General features: G+C 40.4%; 1 protein-coding gene across 1 annotated transcript; it reads right to left on the bottom strand.

The window, feature by feature from the left end:
- Positions 1-761: 761 nt before the first annotated feature.
- On the bottom strand, positions 762-2,825 carry LOC147622882 (serine/threonine-protein kinase UCNL-like). Its single transcript, XM_086822502.1, has 2 exons — positions 2,282-2,825; positions 762-2,188 (listed from the first exon to the last, which is right to left on the bottom strand). The coding sequence occupies exons 1-2, from the start codon at positions 2,629-2,631 to the stop codon at positions 1,258-1,260; spliced, it is 1,281 nt and encodes a 426-aa protein (XP_086678628.1). The 5' UTR covers positions 2,632-2,825; the 3' UTR covers positions 762-1,257.
- Between the last annotated feature and the right edge of the window lie 14,032 nt (positions 2,826-16,857).

The raw sequence follows: 16,857 nt of genomic DNA, 5'->3' as shown, positions 1-16,857 counted from the left end.
AACATATTATAACCAATCCTTGAAATATTGAGCCTTGGAAAAGACTAAAAAATGACTCAAATGGACCTGTTGCCTTTCATTCTCAGCATCAAAGTGTGTGTGTGTGTGTGCGCGCGCACACGCACGCTCGCATGAGAGAGAGAGAGAGAGAGAGAGAGAGAGAGAGAGAGAGAGATGGTAGCACATAAACATGATAACATTAAGTGGACTAGTGCAAGTAGAATGAAGCTACTAAGATAAGGTCAAGATTGATGAGACAATATGAAGTTTTCTTCACGAGATATGTTTTCTTTAGGAGATATTAAGGCGAGCTTGGAAATAGATAACACTCATAAAGAACTATCAGCATAGCTTGAATGTCCTTAATTATAGTAGATAGCTTTTCAATACCATAGTAACAACATAATCGAAGTAACTTTAATGTCTTTAATGATAGTAGATACCTTTTCAATACCATAGTAAAAATGGACAAGTTCTTAAAGTTGAGCCTTTTCTACAACGTAGTGCATAGATTCATGTGACAAATGGTTAGCTTTATTACTAGCCAATGGCTATGATTTCAATAAATTTGCTCTATGAAATTTACATTTTAATTACAAAAAATATATGAAAATAAAGTGCAATTGGATTTTCTACCTGTCTCAAAATTATGAAATTTTAACCTACAATAACTTTTGATGTACCAACAACAATTTGAACTTATGTTCACATAGTATCCAGTTACAACATAACTCAACTCAACTAACCCATACGGTCTACAATTTTGGTAATCAAGGGCCTCTTTATGTTCACAAAGTATCCAATTACAACATAACTCAACCCAACTAACCCATATGGTCTACAATTTTGGTAATCAAGGGCTTCAAGCACATTTGCTTACCATGAGAACGCGAAAAGAAGTCTTCCCCACTTCCCACTAATCATCCCTAAATGAACACAGCCAACACCACACAATTGCGAGGCGTTCATGTCTTCAATGCCCATCCATCACAGACGAGTTTGTAAAGACCTTGAGGAGGAGGGGAGGACGTTGGGGTGCCGGGACAGTTTCAGCGACAAGTATGTGAAACCTGAGACGAGCTAGTGGGAGGGGAACGTTGGGGTGTCGTGCCGCGCCCGGACAGTTTCGGCGACAAGCATGTGAAACCTGCGACTAGCTCGTGCGCGCGGGCTCGTGCCGTAGTTTCAGCGACAAGTCTGTGAAACCTGCGACTAGCTCGTGGGGAGCCCATCGCGCACGGACAAGGAGGTGATCTCCTAATGCTTCCGGTTGTTGGACGAGGATTCCACAGAGTCGTCAATGTCACCAACAATCCCATCCGAGGACTCATCCAACGGCTCGCAATCACTGCTTCTGCTTGTGGAGGAGGTGGATGTGTCTTCGCGAGCCGTGTCAGCTGCGGACAGAAAACTTTCTAGATCATCGCGTGAGCCAACCCCTCTCGTGTAAGCACGCCGGGGGGGGGAGGCATCGGGCACAACCGGGGGTCTGGCGATGTGCTGCAGCTTCTCCCACTGCACCCCTTGGAAGAACACGTGCGCCTTCACACAAGACGTACGTGCGAGCCTGTGCCTGGGATCTTTCACCAGCAAGCGCCTGATGAGGTCCTGGACGGCGCTCCACGGCCCACAAAGCACGGCCTCCCTATACAAAATGCTGGAGAAGGTGCTTTTCCTGTCGATGCCCTTGAAGGGCGTCCGCCCATATAGGAGCTCGTAGAGGAGCACGCCCAGCGCCCACCAATCTACTGCAAAAGTGTAACCCTCGCCCCGAATCACCTCTGGCGCCACATACTCCTCCGTGCCCACAAAATGCCTGGAAGCTTTCCTTGGCTCGTCTCCGGTAGAAGTAGTCCGGACAGTTCTTGTGCCGGCCTTGCACTCTACTGCTTCTGCAACATCGTCTTCTGGAGCTACACTTCCTGTTGCGACGCAAGAAACCAGGCAAATGGGCCTTGCCGACTTTCTTTGTTTTGCCAACACCTTCGGTGCCCCTTGTTGCTGCTGATGGTGGTCAGCAGTGCGAGTGCAGCAGTCTTGTGTTGACAATCTCAACGACAAGTCGAAATCTGTGAGAACTACATGACCACCGTCAGAGATGAGCACATTCTCTGGCTTCAAGTCCCTGTACACGATTCCCAGTTCATGGAGGTGCTCTAAAGCTAAAACAAGCTCCGCAGCATAGAACCTGGCAACAATTAGGACATGGAGTGGGCAATAAAACGATCAAATTTTGTCCAAATTGATAGCCTAAATTAGGAACACATGTTTGTTCATGTACCTGATTGCGGACTCCGAAAACCTCTTTTCTGCCTGCCTATGCCTTAGCACATTTAAGTCGCCTCCGCAGCAATAATCCATTGCTAGGAAAGCATAGTTGCTAGACTCGAAATGCGAATGCAAGTGTGGCAAGAAAGGATGACCACCCACCATAGCCAGCACCTCCTTCTCCGTCTCAACACCGTCAAGGGCATGGCGTTTGCGCATGGCCTCTTTGCTCATGGCCTTGATGGCAAAGGCCTTTTTGGACTGGCGATGGGCAGCCAAGAGCACGGTGCCAAAAGCTCCTCGCCCAAGGACTCGTATGGGCACGAAGTCATCAACAGGACGATGATGCTCCTCCTCAGACATTACCTTACTCTCCTTACAGAAATCGCGCTGTCCCTCGGATAACTCATGACGGGAAGCGTCCTCCACCGACAGCTTGTATGGCGGTGGAGACGGTATTGTCACCTTTGGGGATGAACATAATAGGATTACAAAAGTATGAGAGGGACCGGCAAGGGCGTGGGCGGGATTGAGTGTGTGTGTGTGTGTGTCTTAAACAAAGGGAGTGAGACAAATAGGCTAGGTGGTTGATGGAAGAACAATGAAGAGAGAGGGCAGGTGCGCGCCATCAAAGTGGAGGCAGAGATAGTTGCGAACCCAAGTATATTCCCATTCAACCGGTGACGTATGTTCTCGAGGACACCACGCAGTGCGCACGTGCATCGAGTCGTGTGCTGTGGTTTTGCTCCATACCAACGTACGGACAGTAGAATATAGGGATTCGGGAAATGGAAAATCTGCACCCACACTAGGACACCACCGTTTCAAACAACACCCACAACCAAGTTCCAACAAGAGAAACTCAAAATATTGTAATGACCATTGAACAACTACATATTTAAAACTACCATTAGGGCCTTAGGCTTCAAAGGGTACTTTCTCCCTCTCAACTTGCAAGAATCAAAAGGATACCTATATTTAGATGGCATGAAATGAGGATTAAGGAGTTATCAAATCAAAAGGAATTTTGTAATAACAAATTAGGGAAACTCAAACATAATCTTGCACAAATCAAGATAAACAACTAAAACATAACCTTGCTTCATTCTCCAACACCAAACAAACTTTACTTTTACCATTTTTCCCAAGCTTCTAAGATACATTGGAATCTAAAAAGTTTTAACGATGGCTTCCCTAATCTCAAAATTACATCAGTACCTTGATCCCCCCACTACATGGCATCAAAATGGGCATCGAGTGTCTTGTAAAACCGAAGATTTTCAAGCTTTCTCAATGCACAATTTACAACAACATAAACAATCGATTGATTAAAACTAAACAATGAATGCTCATTATCACTGATATCAATGTTGCATTCGCATGTTCTCCTTTTCTTGCACTTCAAGACTTAAACATCTACATTCATGAGTTTGATGGCCCGTGGGGATGATGGAAAAAAAGAATGGACATTGGGTAGTTAAGATTAAGATGATGAGCACAATCAACACTAGAGATGCATTTATTACATGATGGGTGGGCCAAGAACATTTTTCTTAAAGATTCAACAAAATTCCCCATGTCCATTCTACTACTACTTTATTCCATGGTAGGTGTGAATGACTCTTCTCTTCTTTATTCTTTTTTCAAAATAGTCATGCTAACATTTGAGGCATAAAAAACTAGATACACAAGAAAATAATCTTTAAATGATTATAAGATCCACACACCATTAAAAGGGGAAGTGTTCCATGTGGTAGGCTTTTGTTAGCTTCATGATGGCTTGGAAGAGACAACAATAGAGAAGGAAATGAGTTGTGGAGGTACTTTGAGAGTACTTCCCAAAACTTCTATAAGGCTTCTACCTTCCATGATCAGATAACCTCACATTTTCCTTTTGGGATCCACTTGTATTGGCTAGAGTACCAAACACATGCATGCATAGAAAACACATAGAAAATCATTAAGCATACTCACCAATCTAACCATGGGCATGATTGCATTAAACCTCCCCCGAACACATGAGAGAAGCTTGTGGTGATACTCTCAAGCACAAGCCATCCCAACACATAGATTGGTTGATTATCCAAATAAGGAAAAGAGGCTATTAAAGGTTTTCCCAAAATGGTTGGGTTGATTATGTGCTATTTGGAAAAATATTTACCCAAAAATATAAACATTTTCCACACATAAGGGTCCAACTTTAGCCCAATTACATACTTCAATACGAAGAAAGAGTCATTTAAAAGGTCTATAATTGACTAATCAATAATTAACTAAATCAAATACATGAAAAAAAGCTTTTGGAGTGCTTTTATGTGTATCTATCATGCACCATACTCCAAAACCTATAGATAGATTAATTTTATACCTTTGAATATATTAACACTATTTTTAGTATCCTTTTGAGAAAGATTAGCCCAAACTTATACATGTCAAATAATATTATACATGGAGGTTTATCTTGCCCATATTAACCATATTAATAGTAGAATCCAAATACTATGAACATAATATTAAACCTTGCACCATGAACATAATATTAAACCTTGCACCAAGCATGAATAAATAATAATCCAAGGACACAATATTGGGTGTAATCTCCCCCTTGACGTGTATGTCTCCTTCTCCCACACATATGGTAGAAATTAATTGGACTCACTCACAACCAACTACTTTCATGTGAATATGGAATTGTTTAGACTCACTCAATAAATCAACTCTCACACGTATAGTATAAGCACAAACATAACAACCCAAATCCATGCAAGCATATATTTAGAATTAAGTATTAAATAGAATCACCCATGATACTGAGCTAAATACAATGACACACTAGGCGCCCCCGTGCATCATAGAGAAGAGTACACATCACACATAACGTTACACCTTCATATAGGATACCCCTTCTTAGTTTTTACCTTGTTATTACTAGACGCATCCTATACTAAAATCAACCAACAAGGTGGAGATTTGTAATCCATAATTTGCCTCTAGGCTAGCTCAAATCGACCTCTTTATGCTCAATTGTCCACCCAATTTTCTCATATTGACCCCATGCCTCTATTAATAATTCAACTCTTAATAGCTTTTATTAGAGTATTTATTATTAACTATTGCTACATATCAATGCTACATCATACATGATTCATTAGATTTAAACATATCCCTTAGTTGCACCATCCTAGAGTTATAATATGTGGCATGCTTTTGAAGGCTCAATTGTGTGCTTGCAATGTTAATGTGGAAATGGTTTTTTAATTCTTGATATTTAAGTAGTTCCCATCTTTAAATTGTTTGCACACACAAATTTAATCACAACTTGTTGGTTTTTTAGGTATAAAAGCCAATGTGCATATAATATAGATGGATAGAATTACCCTTACATATGGGTATAAAACTCTTTCCCAAGATACATATATACAAAGGTGCACCTCAAGGGAATCAAAGGGGACATTCATGCAAGGGGTGTCAGAGAAATTTACTGGATGAATCCCCCTTTGCCAATATGTTGTCTTCATCAACACATGGGTTCATTCATTCAATCTATTTGCTCTAGAAGCTATATTAATGTAAGTTTTTTTAATTCAAAATAATTATGTTAAATAATCAACAAAATTTTGATTGTTTATTATTATTGATTTATAGTGCATCATGTGCACTCAATGTGTTGCTAGTTTTGATCCCTTATATTCAAGTACCATATTCACTCTACTGCCATATCAATTAATTAGTGCTAGCAAGCAGGCACTAATTTAAAGGTATGAGGCTAAGGTTAACTCATTCTCACGCAGTATTCCTCTATCTCGTTGTTCAGTGTCAAAAAAAAATCATGGAATGACACACACACACACTCTCTCTCTCTCTCTCTCTCATTGGCTCACTCCAGAATGACAATTTTTTAAATTATACCCGCTCTCTCTCTCTCCTTGTCTCACTCCAAAATGATAGTTTTTTTTTTGGAAGAAAAAAATTAGACTACTCTTGCAGATGTTCTGATCAGTCTCATACTCTCACATGGAGGCACAAGGCCTCGAGTAGCTAGGAGGCCACCGCCTCTTTATAGCCCCAATCGGAACCTTCAAGCACATACAACCGCCATCGAAAGAATTTTCCAGACAACTTACACGCAACAACCACACATTACCCTACTTTGCAAAGGTTCTCTATTTTTTTTTCCCCAAATGTTGGATAGCCCTGTCTTCTCTTCAAGGAATTAATTCCACCCGAAATTGGGCACCCATACATATGACCAATACGTACGCTTGCCAAAAAAAACACCCCCCCCCCACCACACACACACACACATGAAATGATAAATAAAAACATACTCCCCCACACACACATTGAAAAATACCACCAATCGCAAAGAGTGGCGTGCAAGCATCCTTCCAAGGTCCCACAAATGCCACGTATAGAGAGAATATAGGTTTTTCAAAGGCACATGATGTTGCATAGCGACTAGATCATGGAAAGACTCACCAGGTATACGTAAGTGACGCAAGGACGCTGACGTAGCAGGTGAGGCTGGCAAAGTCCTGTGTGGCGTGAGCTCATGAGGCATGCATACACATCGTTCCATGCCACATGGCATCATTTCCATTTCGTTCCATTGCCCATGTGACCTGTATACCGGCAGCAGCCGGCGGCCACCAACAGCCGAGGGTTTTGGTAGAGTAGGTACCCTTACAGTTTGGTCTCGATTCGCAATCTTGGCCTTGCCGTGATCTCTAGGGAAAGCAAAGCCAACAACACCCAACAGGGACGTCGCACGTGTGTCCTTCTAGAACCTGGACCAGTCTTCAAGCGCCGCTGCGTCATGCTAGACCAGTGACAGGATTGGACGGCCATCTGCCCATCCAAGGCCCTCTAACCCATCACATGAAAGCCAAGTTAATATGGAAAATTTCATTGGAAAAGCTAAATGTAAAAATGCCCATCTCCCAAAACTTGTTAAAAAATAGCCAAAACGTCAACGGAAGGGCAATATAAAAAAATGCCAGTCTATTACTAATTCTATCAATTTCTATGGTTATTATTGGTTAGCCCAAGACTAATAATAATAAAATTAAATAATAATAATAGGCCTTCAATTATTATTCAAATTTCAAATCCTTGGATAAATAAAGTTGGATTCCTTGCATTTGAATTCAAATTAAACCCATCCTTGGATTCCTTCATAAGTGAATACGAGTGATGGCCACTGAATCATGGCACTGATGGGGCCAATGTGCCAAATTAAATGCCAAATTGCCAATTGGCAATCACATCAATGATGAAGAAGATTCAAAGGCTAAATAGTAAAGCGGCTACTAAAGCCCTCTTGCATGGAACCACGGGGTGATATGTCTGGGCAGGCAAGGCACCATATATACTCAGCAGTGGGGAACCTTATCCTTATTCTCTCCATGGTTGGGTTGTGATCCAGAGCTCTCCTTCTCCGTCATCAACAAGTTGCCGCTACCGTAGCGTGATAGACATAAACACTTTGACAATCCCTCAAGAACTAGCCTAGAATTCTATTTGTTATAGCACACTTTAGTCTTCCATTTTCACCCCTTTTGTTCCTCCTCACTCTCCTATTTTCACCCCTTTTCTTCCTCCTAACTCTCCCCTCTTTTCCCATTTCACTCTCCACCCCCTTAATCTGAAGAGGAAGATGAAGCAGAGAAGAAGAAGTATCCCCAAGAAAATCACTTCACACAATTGCTAAACCTTGTAGAGAGGGCATAACTCTTTATAGAAGCATCGGATTTATATGCTTTAAATCAAACATGTACCTCTCAAGCTAATGTATGACTTTTGTTTAGACATCATGTAAACAATTTTCTTTGATTATGAGGTATTCATATACTCTTGAATGAGCACTTATCTCTCTCCCAAATGCGCTCCCATGTTGTTGAGTCAAGTATGCTATCTTTTAGTTTATATTCTCACATTTGTTTGATTGAGGGATCGATATTGCAGCAACTCAGAATGGGAAAGAGAGTCCATTGTTTCCAGTAATAAGCATGTTCGGAATGCAACTCAGAATGGGAAAGAGAGTCCATTGTTTCCAGTAATAAGCATGTTCGGAATGCAATGGCTTCCATGTTGTCTAGAGCTATAACAATGTTGCAAGACGTAAAAGAACAAAGAGATGCAGTTCGAGGAGGACTTGGAGGACTTGAAATGGCTACGAACAAGGTGAAAGAGGATGCCACACCTAGGATATTGCAAGGAAATACCCTAGGAGTGTTGGTAGTATCTGGCTTACGAACAAGGTGAAATTGGATGCCACACCTAGGAGATTGCAAGGAAATACCCTAGGAGTGTTGGTAGTATCTAACTATGAACATGGTAAAAGTGAACATCGCACCTAGGAGATTGCAAGGAAATACCCTAGGAGTGTTGGTAGTATCTAAGTTACTATGAACATGGTAAAAGTGAACACCACACCCAAGAGAGTGCAAGGAGAGCCCCCACTAGGAGTGTTGGAATCCACCCATGAGATTGTAAGTAAACACCCCAAGAGTGTTGACAATATTCGACTATGAACATAGTGAAAAGTGGAAAAAATAGATTTTGAGGGAAAACCTAGACTTGGTAAATGTGGAGGAGATCATCTTGAGGTATGATCCAAAAATCTTGATAGTATAACTGGAAAAGCTTCTTAAAGAAAAGCAAGAAGAAGTAAATAAAGAACCACAAGATACTAGAGGATGGCTAGAGAAAACATCAAAGTAAGAAACAAGACAAATCAAGGAAGGGCTAGATGGTAGGCACTACCAAAGCCACAAGAACCTAGTAGAAGGTAGATGCTATGCTAAAGGGGCACCTATAGGTGGTCAAGGATATGCATGCAAAGGTAGAAAATGATAAGATCAAGCTGATTTAGACAAAGGCCAAGCTTACAATTTATGACGCCCAGACCCCTCAAAAGTATATGAGTTGGATATAGACAAGATGGAGGAATGGGAGGAACATGCTGTCAATGAGCTAAAGGGAGTGTGGGAGGAGTATTTGTAGAAGTTGAAAGCTCTTATGGAGGCTCCACACCGACTTGTGTAGCCCTTTAGTCCTCCATGGAAAAGAAGACCAGTGTCCGGGGATGGGAGGGAAAGAATAACAAAGAAGGATTGTCTAAATAGGATAGGAATCCAAAAATCTAGTCCAAGTGTAAGAAAGGGTCCAAGATGCAGATTGAAAGGTGGTTAGCAAGAATTCCAAAACTTTAAGGATGAAGGAAAGAAGGTGTGCCTATAGAGCCAGAAAGGGATGGGAAGGAAAAGAAGGTGTGCCTATAGAGCCAGAAAGGGATGGGAAGGAAAAGAGTTGGTGCTGTGGACTACCATTGTTATGGATACAATTCCTAAGCATGAATTGAGAGCATGTGATGGCCACCACCACCACTACCAAGCCTAGAAGACAAGATGAGTGAAGAATCTACACTTGAATCCCACATTGTAGAGCTAGATGGCCTAGTGTGCCAAGAGTTCAAAGAGAAATAGAAGTACGACAAGTAGACTAGATATAATAGCCCTTGAGAATTAGGCAAGTGCTAACATGCCTAGGAGAACCTAAAAGGAGCTAAAGAACATGATTCTCTAGATGAGCTTAGTGCAATCTTCACCTCATCTACGATAGAGTTGGCAAAGATGTAGGTCGAGATCTAGGCAATGAAGGATAAGCACACAAAAGACCTAGAAGCTAAGGATGCCATGCTCCTAGAATCTAGAGTTGGTCTAGAGAAGAGTATGCTAGGAACGCTCTAGCATAAGATAAAATTTGGTTACTGGATTGATCTCTACAAAATCTTGAATATCTCCAAGATTCTAACGAGGGAAGCATGCAACTATCTAAGAGATATGGCAGATCATGCCATTCACCAGTGGAATGGCTAGAGATCCATTTTGCACACTCAAGGATACCATAGACAAATTTTCTTTTTCATTCTTTTCTAATGTATCCCGTGTCTTGTCTTGTAAGCACATTCAAGGATACCATAGACAAATTTCCATTTTGCACACTCAAGATGTTAAGAGTTGTATTTTGTGAGATAGGTTGCAGTGAAGTAACTCGCCTTGGGCAATCTTGGAATATGTGATCAATGCAACATCGTTCACATATGACTGTGGGCATGGAAGTATTCTAAACTGTGCATTCTGCCACCTTGTGCGGTCCATGATAATAGAAACACTAAAGTGTTCGTTGAATTCTTTCTTGAGTAGTTTCAACCCTTTGAACTGTGTTTGCTTGGGGCACATGAGATCTAGATTTTGAGTTAATTGTAGATGAATTGGGACATTACGGTGTGTCATGACCAAAGGTTTTTCAATATATGCAGTGCCTTGTACGCACAATGTACGCACAATGGAGATTGGGATGGACCTAGTAATTGCACTGTGAACACAAGGCATCTTGTCTATCACTTGGAGAGGCATCATTAAGGATGACTGGTTTCACGGAGGCTCATCCTCTCTTGGCGATTCTGGCGATTCTGGTCCTAGTAATTGCACTGAACACAAGGCATCTCGTCTATCACTTGGAGAGGCATTAAGGATGATTGGTTTTGAGGGGGCTCATCCTCTTGGCGATTCTGGTTCAAAGCGTTTAAGCAAGGTTGCATAGAATTCAGGGAATGACAATTCCGAGATTAAATTTTCTTTAACCATTGCTTCACTTGGCTTAGATGAGGAACATCTCGTATTGGGATCATCCTCCATCATCATGTCGTCATTCAAACATATTTCTTCTTTACAACATTGATCGAATGTTTCTGGATTGGATATGATCAAGTTGTGTAAGCTATTATTCTTTAAGCCTATCATGAAACATCTCTTCAATTGAGCATCATGTAGTTTCTTCCATGGCTCACATTGTGAGTCCAAGATTCTTATCTGAAAAGGATACAATTTCTAATGGTTTCATTTTGTTTCCGCTCAATTGAATAGAGTTTATTTGCTGCACTCCACCGATCAAACCATCGACTAGCTTTTCCCACTAAGCATAGGTTCAATGCATGTACCTTGGTGGGGCAAATTGGATTTCCAAAGGCTTCACATCTCTGTTCAAACATTTGTATGAATTGAACTGGATCAGTTGTTCCATCATATTTGCCCATGATTTTGAAAATATGTACGGCCTTGTTTTTGCATGAGTCACTTAGGCCGTGTGTGGGTGCTAATATGTGTAACCCCCCTTCCTAGATTAGTCAATATGTCCAAGGTGTGGGAATCTAGGGGTTGCAGAGGGTTGGTACCTAGCATGTCTAAAGGCTTACGACTTGTGATAGTGCTAGGCAAGAGACCAAATCTCGAAGGGATTGATGTAATAGGGGCCCAATGAGTCGTTTGTTGTAGGCATGGCAAAAGGAACGGGGAGATGCATTTGGGGCATGGACCTTAGTGGCTTGAAGATATTAGCCATTGGGTTCAGTTTGGGTGTAAGGCCATGTAATCCCTTTATTATTGCCATATCTTAACGTTGTCAATTGCTCCTTTAATGAGCAAGCACAAATTTAAAAAAAAAACTTTTTAGGTTTTCTTATAGCCCGTTACAACCTCAAAAGGCATGGCATATCCTTCTTTAGGTCAAACGGTTGTCCATTTACCCTAATTAGCTTAGGCGCTACACATACGTGAACAACCTCTTATAGATATTTGTTCGAAAAAAATGCATGCCATTAGCATCCTAGATGGAAAAGGAAGTCTCAAAACCAATTTTCCATCATTGTTTCAAGATGGAATTATTTTTTGAAAAGATTTTCCTTGTTTTGCAGCCCGTTTTTTAATGTGTTCCAAAAGGAATTTGTAAAAACTCGTATGAGAGTTGTAATATTTTTGGAGTACTACAATTTTGTCTCTCTGAGTTTTTCATAATTTCGTTGTTTAGATACTCAAAATGTAGCCTGAGTATGGTTTGCAATCGTTTTCGGGCTATTTTGGGCGATTTTTAGTGCTTTAAGCGTTGTTTTTTACCTCGGTTTTTGGGTTGAATTTTGGGGCTATTGTGGTCAGAGAGACCAAAATGATGGATTTTATCCTTGGACGCTCAAGACCAATTTCGAAGAGCTCGATGCCGGTTTTTCGATGGACTGACTTCACGATGTGAACTAGCAGGGTGCAGTTCATGACGTGAAGTGGACTTCACGATTTTTATCAAATTTGATTTTTTTTAAAGGTGCGGGGCTGTTTCACATTATGAAACAGCAGGTATGGTTTACAGCGTGAAATGGGTGGTTCATGATTTTTTTTTTGGGCGTGAGGCCTTAAGACGTGAGATGCTTAAGGTGTGAAACCTTAACGCGTCATGAAACGTTCGATTTTTTTTTGGTGTGAGGCCTTAAGGCATGAGACCTTAAGGCGTGAGCCACTTAAGGCATGAAACCTTAACACGTGAAACATCAGATTTTTTTTTAATTTATAAAACCGATGGACCCTTCTTCACGACATGAAACAACAGGTAAGATTCACTGCATGAATTGGGTGGTTCACGGATTTTTTTTTTGAGTCTAGAGGGAAATTCGAATTTCCTTCTTTAGGGGAAATATTTTTAAAATTTTAAATTGGGGAAATATGGGCGTTTTCCAAAAAAGGCAAGTGGGAATAAAAAAAGTCAACCTTTTATGACACACCCTTACACCCTTCATAAATGACCCCCAAAATAGACAATTTGACCAACTGATTGACATCTTTTCATTCAATGCTCATTAGCCTTAATGAGTTATGTAAAAAAGTACTTAAGAATTAATCAAAGATTAATTTTACCACCACTAATTTTTTTTCCTCTTTTAGACTAATAAAGGGCTCTAATTTGCCACACTAATCACTAATTAATTCACACCATTGAGCACATCATTGGATAGAGCATGAAATTTCTAAGCTATGTGCATCAACTAATGTGTAAATTAATCTATAATCCGATAGATTAATTAAACTCTTAATTTAGTCTCTTCTCTTTATGCAAAATTAAGCAAACGAGAGAGAAATTCATCCAATTGATGAAGAAGTTGATGTAATTAGGTATTTTGATGCATCTAGATCCTCTCAAAACACTAAAAAACACTAATTTCAACCTCTCACATGATCAATTTCGATCCCAAAAAATATATTTTTTAATCTTTATGCATCTTGAACTAGATTAATCACTGTTAATGATAAAAACCAATCAATTAAGGAAGATTAGTCGATTTCAAGAATTTTTTAATATTTTTGAGAAATTTTTTAAGGATTAAGCTACTCCTAACACTCTAATGCATACAATTCAAACAAAAAACATACAAATCAAACAAAAATTAATGATTCTAGTTTTATGTTTAACTCTAAAGAAAGCTAAAAATCTCTAAAATTTGCATTCTATTACACTATTTGATGCAATGGAAGCAAACAAAGCCTAATACACTCTATGTGCAAGTCCTAGGAACATTAAAAACTAAATTAACAAACAAAAAAAATAACCATTTAAGCTAAAAATTAAGCAAAAAAACATTCTTTATCAAATAAAAAAGAAGACTATTCCACACCAAATCACACACAAATCTCCATCAAAACCACATCTTTTTTATGGAAAACCACTAATCAAGACAATAAGCAATGAGTAATGCGTAGATTAGACAAAAACGATGGAAAAAGCCAAACGATGACTCCCCGACGGTGCCAAAAATGTTATGGCTCACTCTAACCTCCCTTGAAACACATCCAACAAGCAATTACCCTGCTGGTGAACCACAACTATCGTGAGTATCTTTCCAATGGGCTGAGCTCGTAATCCTTGAGGCCTCCAAGCTCTACAACTCCTTGAGTCCTTGAGAAACAATTCCACCATGTCTCCCACGAGTGTTGTCACATCGTCGCGTTGCACTACGTGTACTTGCCCCTGCTCTCACCTCACATCACATACACACACTCACTAGCATATATTAGAGAGAGAGAGATTAGCAAGAGGATTAGCAAGAGCAAGAGTCTATTGCACAATGGGAGAGTTCCTTGTATTATGAGAGATATTCACTTATATACATGGCCATAAGTGTTTACACTCACTTAAATTGTGGGCGATCGGGCACTTTAGGCTCATAAGAGGCCTAATGCTATTACAATGACTACTCTCATAATATACCCATGAAGTACATCACTTGTGACCATCCTAACTTATTACCACACACTCTTGAAGCAAAAATCACCATAAGTATTACATATGATCATTACGGGCGCCTGTCCAAGTTGTTGATTCAGACACCATTGCTTCATATCTTGAATGTATGGCCTTTTCGTGTATCTACCTTGACTCCTTGATATAAGATAATGGTAGTAGCTCTTGTTAACCCTAGTAATGGGTTAACAGTTGGCGAATGTGTGTGTATGTGATAGAGAATTTATTAGTTGCCTAAGAGAATGAGTCATAAGAGTTACATTTTGGGTTTTGTAGGTGACCTCTAGGGTTCACATGCTTGGGCAGCCAAAGTTAAAAGTCTGGTCCTTGGGATCATTTGGCTAGTCTAGCTAGTGTAAACAGCTATTCTAAAGCTAACACTCAACCTAGGATCCGATGGTGTGCCTTTAATAAACACGTGACGAGCACACACGTTAAATGTATAATACATGGTTTTCTTGTGAATTTCGGCCATTCCAACACTTGTGGCCCAAAAGAAGTGATAATAATAGTACGATGGCCGATGTCAACACCATAGAGGTCTCCATCAAGGGTTAACATACCCCCCCCCGTCTTGATGTAGATTTCGTCCTCAGAATATGGTGATGAAGATTCATCAAGGCTATTGTTGGATGCATGTTGGCATTGGAAATGTCAGAGGTCTTGGAAGTTCTTCAAGGTAACATGGTACAATGAGTAAAGTGATCTTATGGAAAATAATTGAATTTAAGCATAATGCAAACATCAATCAAGCAGTGAGGAAAGATTTTTGTGACTGGTCAAATTTTTCTAGCTAAGACAAGGAAAATATTAATGTTGGTCCAAGTTCAATCTAAACGAAGATGGAGAAAAAATCATGCCTTGGGTTATGACCTTATAGTCTTTACACACACTCACTTTGGTGAAGCCATCTCTAGCTATTATTGAGCCTCATAAATAAAACTGCTAAGTGATCATTACATGCGTTCAGTTTGATTCTTTTATTTTTATTTTTATTTAATAAGAAGATAAAAATATAAAAGTAGGGCGCCACCTTATAGAGACCCAAACAATGGCCCAGAGACCTCATATAAGAGTATCTAAGAACCGCTAAGTACCTCTATAGTAGCGATGTTTTGTTTTGCCCTTTATTGATAGGTTTTTAGCCACGAGGTCCCATCCCATGGAGATCAAGGTTATTGTTCCAAGGCTATATCACTAAAAGCCAAAAGTCCTACTACCTAGATCACTACCTAGATCACACATGGCAATGGTTATCTTTTTGTGGCTTTTTATTTTGTTTTGTATTTTTGCTTTGTTTTTTTGTTTAAACTAGTTTCACTTTCGCAATTCACCTAGAGGATCTATTCTAACTAAAAAGGGCACACTAAGAAAGGTGGAGTACTTTGCGTACTCCTTTGATATACTTTAAGGTCGACCTCAAGAAGGATTAAACTAGGGCCAAATCCTAAATGGTCATTCAAGTAATAACTAGAAAAGTGAGACCAATTACATAACAATGCAAGCAAGCACTTAAACAAACACTAAATGGAGAATCATAAAAAAGATAAAATAATAGCAATAGTTGAGGTTGGGTTTAGCATACACCTAGGCAAGTGTGAAAATCTGGTCCATATCGAGTATGCATGTCTAGTGAAGTTACAGGAGCATGTTTGTTGGGTACGATGGTATGGGGAAGACCCGGATTTTCCATGGCCTCTTAAGCACCAAGAGACTTGAAAAATCCATAACTGGGCGCTTATTTACTAACCCAACATGCTCTGATAATGACCAGACTTTGCAAGCATGTCGGGGGTGGGCTCCCTCCATATGCTTGCAAAGGTTGGTCCCCATCTGACCATGTTTGGGTACGATTGTATGGGGAAGACCTGGATTTTCCATGGCTTTTTAAACACCAAGAGCCTTGAAAAATCCACACCGGGCGCTAATTACTAACCCAAACATGCTCCGATCATGTTCAGACTTTGCACACATGTGTGGGTGGCCTGCATCTCCCCACATGCTTGCAAAGTTTGGTTCCCATCGGAGCATGTTTGGGTATGATGGTATGAGGAAGATCCCGATTTTTCATGGCCTCTTAAGCACCAAGAGAGTTGAAAAATCTACACCGCGACGGGCGCTAATTAATAACCCAAACATGCTCTAATCATGGCCAAACTTTGCAAGCATGTGGGGGTGGCTCCCCCCCACATGCTTGCAAAGTTTGATCCCCATCAGAGAGCATGTGTGGGTATGATGGTATGGAGAGGACTTTGAAATCCACACGGGGCGTTAATCACTAACCCAAATAGGCTCTGATAAATGACCAAACTTTGAAAGCATGTGGGTGCGGGTCCCCCCACATGCTTGCAAAGTTTCTTCCCCATCAGAACATGGTATGGGGAAGACCCAGATTCACCATGGCCTCTGATAAATGACCAAACTTTGAAAGCACGTGGGTCCCCCCACATGCTTGCAAAGTTT

The sequence above is a fragment of the Cibotium barometz genome, chromosome 28 (assembly GCF_041138505.1).
Source record: "Cibotium barometz isolate CiBa-2024 chromosome 28, ASM4113850v1, whole genome shotgun sequence".
Taxonomy (NCBI): Eukaryota; Viridiplantae; Streptophyta; class Polypodiopsida; order Cyatheales; family Cibotiaceae; genus Cibotium; species Cibotium barometz.
The sequence above is the reverse complement of the archived record's forward strand: the minus strand, read 5'-3'. Positions and strand labels throughout refer to the sequence as shown.